At 42.6% G+C, this 13,949-nt stretch overlaps 1 protein-coding gene across 3 annotated transcripts in view; it reads left to right on the top strand.

Moving 5' to 3' along the window:
* Nucleotides 1-9,088, top strand: part of KDR (kinase insert domain receptor) — a 43,588-nt gene extending 34,500 nt beyond the window's left edge. For 2 of the 3 annotated variants that reach the window (XM_082838078.1, XM_082838076.1), the window contains 4 exons: nucleotides 611-762; nucleotides 5,796-5,895; nucleotides 6,397-6,482; nucleotides 8,229-9,088. In XM_082838078.1, coding sequence (XP_082694204.1) covers nucleotides 611-762; nucleotides 5,796-5,895; nucleotides 6,397-6,482; nucleotides 8,229-8,451 — 561 coding nt within the window. In that variant the 3' untranslated portion in view covers nucleotides 8,452-9,088. Of the gene's footprint in view, nucleotides 1-610; nucleotides 763-5,795; nucleotides 5,896-6,396; nucleotides 6,483-7,992; nucleotides 8,179-8,228 lie in introns of those variants that run through there. The other variant, XM_082838077.1, reaches the window with a different exon arrangement.
* Nucleotides 9,089-13,949: the final 4,861 nt, after the last annotated feature.

Raw genomic sequence — 13,949 nt, 5'->3', positions numbered from 1 at the left:
GGGGGACAATGGGTCAAATCTATTTTTATCGATAAACCTCCCAAACATTTAGAGGTATCAAATTGCCCTTTATTTCTGTATCAAATTGCCCTTTATTTCTTTCTCTTGATGAAATAATGTTAAGTTCTGCAACCTTTTCTCAGTAGACCCATTTTCCTGAACATTTACTGCTTTTCTTTAGACTGTCATCAGTTTTTCCATTGCCTTGAAGCATAGACACTAAAATTGGATGACATGCCCTTTAAAGGACCCAGCTCGTGTAGATAGGACTATGTGAAGAAACGATTTCTCAGCTCTGTGGAGCTCTGCCTGTTCTGTTGTTCCATCTGTAACCACAACCCGTTTTGTCTTCATGGTAGCCATAGTGCTCTGTGGTCCCCTTACTCATCTTGTTTTTTGTTAGATCCTTTAATATACTTTCATCGACACATCGCTTTTGAGTGCCCTTTTGTTTTTGACAAGCCATTTTTAAAGTTGTCTTAAAGTTTTACATTCAGATATGAAAACCACATTCCCCATAAACAAGAAGCCCCAATGGCCTTTGTTTTTCATAGAAAGGCTCTTGAAGGACTGAAGCCATAACAATAGCACTCTGTGTTTATTGTTTCAGGATGGCAAAGACTACATTGTTCTTCCCATATCAGAGACTTTGAGCATGGAAGAGGATTCGGGACTCTCTCTGCCTACCTCACCTGTTTCCTGTATGGAGGAAGAGGAAGTGTGTGACCCCAAATTCCATTATGACAACACAGCAGGAATCAGGTACGGTCTAAGGTCAACATCCCCTGGGGGAGGGAGCTTCAAGGTCATCTTAGGGAAGGGGATGGAGGAAGGACATCATATAAAGTTGCTGCATTTCACTTGCACATTCACCCTTTGCCCTGAGAGGTCCTCCTTGAAGAGCGCCTGGGTAGGTGAGTCTCTTTCCATCTGTGGTCCACATTGCTGCCTAAGCTCTTCATTTCAGAATTCTAAGCCCTGCAGCTGCAAATAGCTGGAATGCCACAGTTTGTTAATCTCCAGAAAAAGAGACCAATTTTACAAAGACATCTGTATTTAAATTATCCCCATGTACTCTTTTATTAATGTGAGTTATATGGCTTAGGAAAGATTCAGGAAGGAAGAGTTCTATGCATTTATGAAAACAGACCTTTGCCTCTCTGGCTGGGATACAGTGTGCCATGGGGATGTGTCCTGAGTTTGACTGGGCAGCACAACTTCAGAAGCCCATCCCAAGTCTGATTTTCAGCATTTTATTTGCATAATGGGACTTCTGGGTTTATTTAAAACACATGCACTGCCGTATTTTCCTGATTTGTAGAGGGGTCCTAAAGGCAGCTTTCTTTTTGTTCCCTCCCAGCACCTGTGGATAAGGAAAGAGTTGGTATGGTTTCTACAATATGATATTAAAATTGCCTTTTACTAAGCCTGTGACTACTTCACTTTGCTTTGTCTTGGGTGTTTTCCTCCTGTAACCAGACCCCTGGCGGCATGAGCCCAGCCTGCCCCCTTGAGTGTGCTGTGGCAGCAGGGGGGACCACGGAGTGCTAGCCTTTGGCCGGGTTGCCAGATGGCAGGTGGGGAGTCACGCAGGACAGTTTGCCCCGTGGACTCGCACAGGGAGGGCAGCAGGAACGCTGCCGTGGGAGAGAAGAAAGCTCAGAGTGGGAAGAAGCCAACTCGTAAGCTGTCCATTCCATTTGTGTCAAGAACTTCCAGCATTTTTCAAAGAACTTTTTCTTACCAGATTTTGCCAAAGTTAGGCAAGGTAGATACTATTATCTTTTGATGTAGATGTTGAACGTGAGTGTCAGAGCAGAGAATACAATATTGTGGTTAAAGATCCAGAGTTTAGAGTCACGTGGAACTGGGTTGGATTCCCAAGTCTGCCCTTCGCAGCTGTGACCTGGGGCAAATTTTCACCGTGACCCAGGCGAGGACACTGGTGTTGTACAAAAATGATGACTTTGAGAATTACACGGTATCATGAGTTTCTAAGTGCCTGGCACCTAGAGAACACTCAATAAACGATAGCAATTAAGTGAGCTGCTTAAAATCACATGGGATGAATCCAGTTCCTCTGATATCTAACTCAGGGCTGTTTTCTCCCATACCAAGGAGGGGGCCTCAAAGAGAAAGAGGAATGAAATGAAAACCTGTAGTTCCACCCCAACGTTTAAAAAGTCCTTGTTCAAGTTCAGCTGGCCTTCTGGTGTGGTAATTATTCCCGAAACACTGTTGCCTTCTGTGTTATCAGAAAGCCATCTGATGGTGAGCTGTGTTCCTTGGGTTCTTCCGTGACCAGGTGGGGCGAGGACCCAAGCCGGCAGCCTCTTGGCTTACTCAGGCGCTTTGCGTGTGGTGCCGAGAGTCAATGAAGTCACATATGTGTAATGGAAGTGCCAAATGCGATGCTGGATCTGAAACAGGGCTGCCAACATGTATCCCCAGAGGCGTGGACAAATGTGACACCACACTCCCAACACAGGCCTGGCTCCTGTTTTCTGTCTGTGATTTTTGAATTGGTCTTTCCAGTCCAGTTTCCCTTTTATCCAGCTGTAATTTGAAAACTAAAATGGAAATTGGAATCTTTTGTCTGCATCCCCACTCGACCCCCCCCCCCCCAACCTTTTTGCCTTTTCTAAAACTAAGGCACCACGCTCACGTTTTAATCGTCTGGGTTAAAGGAGAGGCAGAATCGAGGCATCTGCGCACAGCACATTTCAGTTGGATGCTCTCTTGTGTTCTGCTTCCCTGGGGAAGAGGAAGTGAGGCTGGGGTGCCTCTCAAGGGACTTGTGCCCTTATCTTCCACGTTGCCAGTCAAGGAGAAGAGCCAAGGAGTCTTTCTCACTTGCTTCTTCATAATTTTCTATTTCATTGCATTATGAATAGAGCTGGACAGAGACATCCCCGTGGGAGCCAACCTCCTGATTTTTTGCCCCTTTAAACTATTTTTAAAATATTTGTTCAGCATTTATTTAGAGAAGAGGCTGAGAGATATGTGGGGGAAGGGTGAGGAGGAAGGACCACTAGTGTCTAGACTTAGGTTTGTCTCTAATTTCCCCTGTGGATCAGCTCTGGCCCCAAGTCTGCATGCTTCCTGCGAGAAAACACATCTTAATTGGACTCATCGTTCTTGGAGGACAGTTTGGGGACCATCTGCGGTTGCTCCACCAATTCCCCTGGGAGTTTCGTCTCCCACTCCAAGCAGCTTATCAAAGATTTCTTTTCAATTCTCTCCCAGGGAAAGGTTCTGGCACATAGCTTTTTTTTTTTTTCATTTTCGTTAATTGCTAGCGATGATTTAAATGCTCCTTGTAGATTGATGCCTGGGACAGCCTGCTGGCTAGATTTTCCTGAATTTGGCTCTGATGTTAGACTGCTTGAAATGAAACTGTCCTTTCTGCACCTTTTGTCTATCTTTTTTTTTTTAACATCTTTATTGGAGTATAATTGCTTTACAGTGGTGTGTTCGTTTCTGCCGTATAACAAAGTGAATCAGCTATACATGTACATATATCCCCATATCCCCTCCCTCTTGCATCTCCCTCCCTCCCACCCTCCCTATCCCCCCTCCCCCACCCCCCCACCCCTGCCCCACCGCATGGTCGGTGCACACATGGGAGAGAGCAGGGCTGTGCGCATACTAGGTGCTCAGTAAAGACTTGGACAATCTTTACTTCACTGCTGTCTTCTTCCTTCTCCTTCCTAGTGCTTTTCCAAGGGCGTCAATGTGGAATAAGGTAAAAACAAACAGAAACAACCCTGCATGGGCTCTAGAAACCTAAGTTTGAGCCCCAGTTCTAGCTGTTTCCTCCCTAAGCTTCCTCATTTCCAAATAGGAAATAATGAAAACCTATCTTGTAGTTTTGTGAAGAGCAGATGCAGTGATGGCCATGAAAATGCCTTGTCAACTGTGAAGGGCTGAGCAATGTTTATTATTATTGGGCTCAGCAGTCAAGGAGCTGGCCTTTCTAAGGCAGCTGCATTACAGCCCAAACACCTCTGGAATCTGTCCACAGACCATGTGGGCATCACCTTTCTTTAGTCAGGCTGCTCTTCTTTCTCCTAGATAATTGGAACAGCCTCCCGATTGGCCTCATGGCCTCTGGTCTTACCCTCCTCAACCCAGAGTCATCTTTCTAAAGGGCGTATCTGACTTTGTCAATCTCATGCTTAGAATCCTTCAGTGACTGCTCATTGCCCTCAAGATAATAATCCAGATATTCCAGTTATGTGATTCTGGACAAGTTCCTCAACCTTTCTGTGTCTTAGTTCCTCATCTGAAGTTGGGATAATGATACCCACCTAGAGAGGTACCATTTGTGGAGAAGCCATGAGACAGTGGTTGAGGAGCATTTAGCACAGAGCCTGGCATGTGGGAGAGTCTCAATAAAGGATTCCAGAATGAGTGAATGAATGAATGAATGACTATGGTACCAGTAATTTTTGGTAACCACCACTTTTAGGGACTGGACTTAGGAGAAGTAGGCTTTTCTCTCTCCTTTATGTCATGTCCTCTTTCCTGTGGAGTTTCCTGAGTAAGGATGTCATTGGTGAACCCCATTCTCTCTTTTTTGTAAGAGGAGGAACAAGCCTCCTGGGGCAGGGGACAGAGAGTTAGTTTCCATTATCCTTCTTTGCCCAAATGAGTCCTCTCTTCACTTGATCACAGAAAACACACAGAATATATAATATATCCAGAAGGCCATCTAAAGTGGGAAGTATGCTGGGTTAAGAGTGAAGAGTGAATTTACTGTCCCTTCCCATGAAAAGGACTTTCCTTCTCTCCACTTGGGCTGGTTTTAACAGAAAATCAGACTCACCCAAAGTCACATAGTAGGGAAGGAACACCCTTAGGGAACAGGTGATGTGTTGTTGTGATGTGACAAGTCCTAGCCTTTGGACTCCTGAAAGAAACGTGTACCGTTTGGAATTCAAAGGAGGAAAACAAGCTTTGGTTGATGGTGCATCATTCTTTCTAAGACCCCCTTATCAACCACCAGTGATCACCTCATTCATCCTCCAGGTATCTTTGTGAGTGAGGAAAGGAAAGCTCTTGCCAGTACATTTTAAAGATGGAGCAATAGGGGCACAGAAATATATTTGTGACTTTCCCAAGTCTGTGTAGTTTGTGGTAGATTTTGAAATAGATAGAATACCTTGTGACTCTCAAACTACACCCCCAACTCTGTGGGCTAACAATAGGAGATTCAGCCCACCTGCCCCTGTACCCATTATACCTCTATTACATGTAGAAGAAGATTGTCTCCAGACCTTGCTGGGTTCAGCATCCTTTACTGGAGCCGGGTGAGATTCAGTGAGGTCTGCAGGTGTTTCCTCTGCCCATCTTTCATTGACTGGTTGTTCTGTGGGCCTTGTCTAGAAAACTTGCTTAGGAGATGGCCAGAAAGATGTGAAACACTCAGTAATATGCCGAGAGCTCAGTGGAGGAATCACAGGCAATCAGGAAGCCAAGCAGAAAGCAGCTGACCACTGAGTCTGCTGTTGTTGTCTTCAGTCCAGCCCTGGACCTCAGAAGTACGATTCAAAGGAAAAGGGGCTCATCTATGCCCCCTCAGTTATATTATACTTTTAAATGGACTTTCACAGGAAATTAAGCCTTCAGTGTGTGCTAGCAGAGAAAGATTTTTGTTTTGTTTTTCTTTTTCCAAAGGATGTTTGAAGGTCGCTATTAAACTTGCGGTTGAAAGATAATGAACTTAGGTATCACTTGTGGAATCTGCAGCCAAATATACCACCACTAAAACATAAATATTTGTTCTTTTGCAGTCAGTATCTGCAGAACAGTAAGCGAAAGAGCCGGCCTGTCAGTGTAAAAACATTTGAAGATATCCCGTTGGAAGAACCAGAAGTAAAAGTAATCCCAGATGTAAGCACATCTTTTAAAAATAGTCTTAGAAATAATACCAAAGGTGAAACATTAGCTAGATAAATATTAACCTAAGCATTAGAGACTTGAAGCCTCATTATAAGGCTGTCCTTGAGGGTATGTGTGATGGGGTCATTACAGCAATGGAACTTATTGGGCCCCCTTGGTTTTTCCATAAGCAAAGCCCCCGGTCTAAGGTTCAAGACAATCCAGCTTCATGCCCAATTCCCCTCAAGCGAACATAGCATCATTGTGAAAGAGGGATAGAAACGGGTCTCCTCGGCTTCTTCTTCCTAAATTTCTCTCTTCTTCCAGGCCTGCGTCTATTTCTTGGAAGCAGTTACTTCCTTTTATAGCCTGCACGGTTTCTGGCTGTGATACCTTTACCTGCCTCTGCAGAACGTGGGAATGTTGTCCGATAGATGGGTTAGGAAATCAGTTTAATTAGGTAATTGTTCAGTGTACACAATCAACTGTGCCATCTCATTGTCTCTTAAAAAGGACAACCAGACGGACAGTGGTATGGTTCTTGCATCCGAAGAGCTGAAAACCTTGGAAGACAGAAGCAAATTAGCCCCATCTTTTAGGTAAGGCTCAGCCGAAATAGAAGGACAAATTTCAACAGGAACTTTTGGAAGGAACCTAGGACTTTGAGCGTAGGTGCAGAGTTTTCCCTTTTTGTGTCTTCGTGGGTTGGGCAAATTTGCATCAACCTAACTAATAAAGAATGGAAACAAATCAAACTAATGACCTGGCAAGTCTAAAAAAGAATCTGAACTAAGAGGATTTGGTCAGTTTTCATGAGAGTTTATGAATACTAGGGGATTTTTGAGCATATTTACTATGGTCAGTGGTTTGTGTGGTACTGGCTAAGTAAAAAAGAGGTCATTGGATGTGATCCTTAAAACTATGGAGATAGTTAAAATCTTTGTGCACTCTACTCTGAAGAATTTTCAAACTTGAACAGAAACGGGTACCCCTGTCTTAATGAAATATAATGTATAAAGAAGCCATTATCTATTTGCTTCAGATACTTAAATATTTTTGGCTGAATTATTAAGTACTTAATTGTGGGAAAAATGCTGAATTTGGTTTTGAATATTTCTTCCATGTGATTCTGTAGGAATTCGTAGCTGTTTTGAGTAGCTATACCTGCTTTTAACTTAACAAATAAATAAGATTCTGTATTTATAAGAATATTGGGATTCAGAGTAGTTATTTATTTGCTAGCAGGTTCACTCTAGGTGAGAATAGAGAAGACTTTGATCTACTTATAATCGAACTGTTGGATAAAATGGGACCACCCTTGGTACCGAGGGATGCTCATGTAAAACAAACAAACAAACAAACAAAAAACCCATTAAAATGTGCCATTGTGCCATTCCATTGTCTGCCATAGGCCCAGGATGAGAGACTGTGAGAGCCCATCATATGTTTCATTCACTGATTCAAATATATTTGTTCAGCCATGAATAGGTACCATGACATTGTCTGAGACACTAAGCTCATTTTACTGAGGTTGGATTGAAAGAAAAAATGGATATCTAGTCATTTGAAATCACTTTTAAACCATATATGAACACGGAGTTAATAAAATCCTTTTTTTGCAGTTTTTAACATGAATAGCTTGGTAAAACACCTACTAAGGGGGCAAAAAAAACCCCACTTCAGAATGGCTTAAGCTCCACACAGCCTACACCAAGCTACAGAAAGCCTTTTTAAGCTTTTTTTCTAAGCTTGGACATGATTACCGTCTGTCACGATTCCACCGTCCTTCCAAAGAATGTGGTTTTGATGAGTAAAAAGCACTTTTTGACATGTCTGGCTTGATTACACACACACGCTTCGACTTACTAAAGTTGAAAGTTGCACAAGAACTTTATTAACACCACCCACGGGCCTTGTAATCCCTTACTTGACAGTGTGGTGCAAGCACTAGTGGACTTTCAGAGCATCCCAGTTTCGCTCCACATCCTGAAAGAGTCCCTTTGGCTCCTATCCTTGTATACAAACTTGTCAATCTGCAAGGCCATAAAAAGGTTCCACTGGTTGGAGCCTTCACATAACTCAGGAGAACTGCCTTTTATCTCATCTCAGGCTTGAAAGACTTGGACCTGAATAAGACGACTTATCTGAAACTCCAGATTCACGCGAGTACCTGAAAATAGACATTGTCTGAGTGAGGCTGCTATGTTGATGAACAAGGGGGAGGGAGAGGGACTGGTGTCTCCAGGAAGATGCCAGCCCACACGGGGTTGGGAACGGGGTTAGGATAAGATGCAAAAGAACTCCCTTCTCTCTGCCGACTCATTTGGTTGCCATCTCTTCTGCAGTGGAATGATGCCCAGCAAAAGCAAGGAGTCTGTGGCATCTGAAGGCTCAAACCAGACGAGCGGCTACCAGTCGGGGTATCACTCCGATGACACGGACACCACTGTGTACTCCAGCGAGGAGGCGGAACTTTTAAAGCTGGTAGAGATTGGACCGCAAGCTGGCAGTGCAGCTCAGATTCTCCAGCCTGACACTGGGATCACACTGAGCTCCCCTCCTGTTTAAAAGGGGGCACCCACGTCCCCCAGTCCTAGAAATCACATGAGAGGTGCTGCTCAGATTGTCAAGTGTTGTTCTTTCCACCACCAGAAAGTAGCCACATTTGATTTTCATTTCAAAAGCAAGGACCTCGGACTGCAGGGAGGCAGTCCTCTAGGCATTTCCTGAGAAGATGCTTGTGACCCAAGAATGTGTTTGTGTCTTCTCCCGGTGTTGACCTTATTCTTTTTAAAATTCATTTAAAAAGCATGTCTGATGCCCCCTAATGTGGGTCACCCCAGGGGTTACAGCAAAAGAAGTTCAAGAAATGGCCAAGAAGTAGCAGTACCGGGGGAGCTGACACCTCTGTAAAACTAGAAGATAAACCAGGCAATGGAAGTGCTTTAGGTGCTGAAGATGGGAAAGACCTTTAGGACTGAGTCCATCTAAGAAGCTTTGTTTAGGAGATGGGTCCTGAGCCAAGTCTTATGTGTGGGGAATGGATTGCTGGAAAGGAAGATGCTGGCTTGCTTTGGGGATGCACTGGAGCCTGCACATGCATTGCGTTGGCTCTGGTGGAGGTGGACATAGGGTCTGTTAGGAAACGTAAAGGCTTCATACGAGGTGACTGGTTTTAGAAGGTTGCGTGCTCTTCCCATTTGGGCTAAATGAGAGTTCCTTGTGCTGTTTCCGACTCCTAATGAGAGTTCCTTCCGGACTCTTACGTGTCTCCTGGCCAAGCCCCAGGAAGGAAATGATGCAGCTCTGGCTCCTTGTCTCCCAGGCTGATCCTTTATTCAGGACACCACAAAGAAAGGACACTCAGCCTCTCTGTTGCGTCGAAGATTTCTGACTGTGTAAACCAGCTTCTGGTTTCTTCTGGATGAATACCGACATGTCTGTCCTGATGTGATACGTCTGAGCCTGAATGCAGTAGATTCAACATCAAGCTGTGGTGTCAAAGCTTCAGGAAGAATATTACTCTCTTGTTCCTTCTCCCCTCTCCATGCCTTCCCCCTCCCTTCAGTATTTTCCTGACCTCCCAGCCAGTCAGTATTCTAGTAATTTGGCCTCTACACCCTAGTAAAAGCTGATCTGGTTTGTTCCCTCTCTGAGTAATTATTAGCCAGATTTCAAAATTACTTTGTAGCCAAAGTTATAACAACTATTGTATTACTTAGACTTTTAACATGTAAAGCTCTTTCTACTGGTTTCTGCCCTTGTTCTTTCCTTTTTAAAAAAGAAAATGTATTTTTCATTTGGTACCATAGTGTGAGATGCTGGGAACCATGACTATAAAACATGCTATGGCACATATATTTATAGTCTGTTTATGTAGAAACAAATGTAATATATTAAAACCTTATATTATATATAATGAACTTTGTACTATCACATTTTGTATCAGTATTATGTAGCATAACAAAGGTCGTAAAGCTTTTACCAATTGATGCCATTTTATTAAAAAAAAAAGTGAAAAACTTGAAGTAATCCCTTCGCAAGGTTGCATCACTGTACCTATCATTTCTCTCACTTCTAGAATGGAGGAGGGGGAATCAGACATCATTTCCATATGGCTCTTTTTTATTTTCACTTGTTCCCTTATTCTTCTTATGAAGGATGTCTTCTTTAAATGTTTATATACTTTTTAAACCAATAAATGTATTCTTAGTAAAAAACAAAAAATACAATGGTATAATACTATCACAGCTGTTTTGAGGGTAAATATTTCTGGCTTAAATGCTTCTCCCCCTCCTTCGTTACACAAATAATTCACACACACATGCACTCTTGTTAAATTCCAAGCACTTCTGAGATTCTTAAAACATGGACTGAGAGATACCTGATAAATACTCCAACAGTATTTGTGGCTCGCTAGTAACCCCTGTGCCTGTTAGAACAGCCAACCGTGAAAATCATGGGGCGAGAGATCCCGAGACAGGTGGCCAGACCTGGCAGTGCAGGGAAGCATGGAATGTATCTGTAGTTTTCAATAATGCTTTGCTCTATCCTTGCAGTGTCAGAACCTCAGATCCAACATTGCCATTTTAAATGATTACTTTTGCCTGAATTCAGTGAGTGGAATTATCCAAAGATCATTGGCACCAAAGTGTGGTCCTACTCTTTCTTCGTGGGATTTTTTTTATACAAGATTTTGAAACGTTTATATAATCCAAAGATATGCCTATTATTTTTTTTAATGTCTTCTAGGTTTTTTAATCATATTGAGGAAGGTCTTCCCAATTCTAAAATAATGCAAAATCCTAAATTGCCTTCCTTCTTTTATTACATTTAAATCCATTTGGGATTTATTTTTGTATATGGAGTGAGGTAAGGACCTGGCTTTGTTTTCTTCAAGCGGCTGTCCATCATGGCAGCATTGTTTATTAAATATACCTCTTTTCCCCTGTGCTTGGGGAAATACACACTGTACCATTTTTCAAACCCTATCATCTCACTGAGATATTCTGCACAACTTTATGATGGAAAAGAGGGTGGCTCCGGGTGTGTGTGGTTCCTGGGCACTGCACTTACAGATTGGGCCATTGGCTGGAGTTAGTGGAGTAGGGTCTTCTGACAGATGTTAAACTGTAGGTCACGCCTGGTCTTGTCTTTCCCATTGTTACAGTGTTGTCCAGTAAATGAATGGCAGAAGAGTCTAGGTTATTCAAGATGGAGAAGACCTCATAGACAAATGGAATTTTCTTCATTTTAGGAAAAAGAGATTTTGTTTCTCATAAGCGACCCCTGGCACTGTTTCCAATGCCAGGAAATTGGATTCATTTGAAACTTCACACTTCATAAAGAAATGCTTTCAGCACCTCAGGCAGAATAATTAGGAGGTGAGGTTTGGCCCTCTCCTTCTTCTCTCTTCTGTTTTCCACACCCCTTGTTCTTAGCTCCTTTTCTCTCCTCATTTGCCCCTGTATTGAAGAGAACGTTGTAGCTTTTTAAAGTGCTTCTTGCACGGTCTTATTTTCAAGGCTTTCACTGAAGGTATTTGCTGTTTTAGGTGAGGCCAACTGTCTCCCCCTGGCTCCTGACCTCTCTCTTTCTCTCCCTTGGCTTGCTTTGTTCTTCTGCCTCTTCTCAAACCCCTTTGTCCCTTCTCCTTCTGTTTCTCTCTTTCCACTGAACTTCCTCTCCTGTGAACCCTCCCCCCAGCAGCCTTTCTCCTCAACCACATCACAGGAGAGAGGAGAGTGGTGGGAAGTTTAAGTTCATTACCCCTGGACTAACTATTCCTATCAATGTCTGTCTCAATGAAAGAAGAAAAGTAAAAATCTCAAATCCACAACTTTGTAGTTAACCCATTTTCCTGTCTCCCCTAGTATGTCTTTCTTTCTACCTCTCACTCAGATATTCATCGCCCACATGATAAAATGTAGGCAAAGCCAGAAAGCTTAAGCCTTTCAGTGAGTAGCTCTTGATATCAATCTTTCCACATTTGTGTGCCCTTGTCCCTTAGGGATAGTAGGCATGTCATGTCCATGATTTCAGGTAAGGAGTGAGCACAGATCAAAGGGGGTTCCAATCTGTTTTTGTAAAATTGCATTTCTGCATGAGTCTCTCCCACGTAAGGGTTTAGACATAAGTGGAAATCTGGGCAGTCTTTGTGAAACCAATATTAAATCTGATTTTGGAGGGGGAAAGTTACAGAATGCTCCTAGGTAATAGAGGTTAAAAAGGTAAAATAAAGCCATTTGCTCTAGTTTTGATCAGAATGGAGAGAATTACAAGAATCTGGGAGGAGCAACTCAGAGAGAAATGTAAGTTGGCCTGAAGTTCTGGAGCTAAAGTGGTAGAACATACCAGGCTCAGCTGAGGTCTGACTCAGAGATAAGAGCTCTGAGTTAGGAAAAAAGTATTCTAAGGAAGACTATTGATAAGACAAGGATTGCAGTAAACTATGACAGATACGTGATGAGTGAATGTTAATGAGAAGACATCAAACTGTATCTTAGATTTTATTTTCTTTACAACACAGCATATGACCTTTATGTGACTTGATACCTGTAGAACAACATTACATTCAATAGTTTCACTCATAGTTTTTGGTTTAAAAATAAAAGAATGAAAACACATGGTTTGATTTTTTTACATTAGTCTCACCTTTTGTTTATTCCGAGTACTTTAGAACCTATGATCAGTGTACTTACCAGTAACTGGTGACAGCATACCCCCATACTATACTTTAATTGCTAGAAGCTCTCAACTTTTAGATACACTGGAATAGAAAAAGGGCAGGGAATAAGAAAGCGGTCCTTCGCTCCAGTTGTATTCCACTCTTTGCTCTCTGTCCTCTCCCTTCTTCAGGGAGTGACGTTTGTTGGGGGCAGAGAGTGTGGAATAAGTCCAGGAAAGTGGGTTGAGTTCTTCGGTGTGACGGATACTCTCAGTGGCTGACTCTGATCCCGTGCGTACTTCACAGGATATGGGGTAAGAAATGACTCATCAAGAGCCCTCTGAACCATTGTTATGGGGAGAGGTTTCATGGGAGCCTGGTGCTTTGCATGGAATCTCTTTAAGCTGAGTGTCTTATCCTGATAAAGGGGATTGAAAACATTCCGTTCATTGCCACAGAGAGAACAGAAATGGAAATGAAAACCCAGACGCAAAGTAGAGAATTCAGGCTGGTGACATAGTGAGCAACAACATTCCACATTCATCCCCCAAGGTAACAAGAAAACTGGCAGACAGGAATCCTGCAGCACATAGTGGGGAAAAGTGAGGCCCTCCAGAGGAATCAGGTACCAAAGGTTCAGCCCTTAATACTAAACTTTAAGCAAGTAATATTTATTTGTTTGTTTATATTTAACTGTACTTTAAAAATGCTACATTGTGCCAGACACTCTTTTGAAAAGAGCTTATTAATATTAACTCATTGAATTAATCGGGACCCTAAAGCAAGATGTAGGCATCACACTGTAGATTGGGTGGCAATCTCCTCCTTTTATGTAGGAGACATAAAGGGATCCTCACTGATGGTTTCTACAAATGTTTGTTAGGCATTTACTATGTGCCAGGCACCTTAGCAGACAGTGGTCAAAACCGTTTTCTTGGCTGCTTGGGTTACAGGTTATCAGCAGAACCCTAGAGAGGAGGAATTCCAATCTTATTCCGGAACTCTCTACATATCCTTATGGTACCCCTTTAACAAATTGAGCGTAGTTCTAATTATTGGCTCATTCTTCATTCAGTCATTTTTGAATAAAGATCTGAGTTCAAGAACCCTTCTAGGTATAGATTCCACGCTTAACCTGACTTCAGGGTCAGGATGCTCATGGGAAAAACCAGATAAGAAGCCTTCTGACAGAAGGCTGAGGAAATGCTTTTCTTGGTCTGGTTCACCTCACCTTGAAGAATTTGCATTTCACTTGTAAAGCAAGAGGAGATTCTGTTAATGCACCCAGAAGAATTCCATGTTGGCAGGCACTTATGGCAACATAGAAGGAATCTTTTGTTTTGTCATAAGTAACATTGTTTGACCTTTATACTACTGTTCTACATTTTAAACTTTTCCA

Source organism: Leucopleurus acutus (genome assembly GCF_964270905.1).
Source record: "Leucopleurus acutus genome assembly, chromosome: 4".
Lineage (NCBI taxonomy): Eukaryota > Metazoa > Chordata > Mammalia > Artiodactyla > Delphinidae > Leucopleurus > Leucopleurus acutus.
This window is presented reverse-complemented; position numbering and strand designations above follow the sequence as displayed.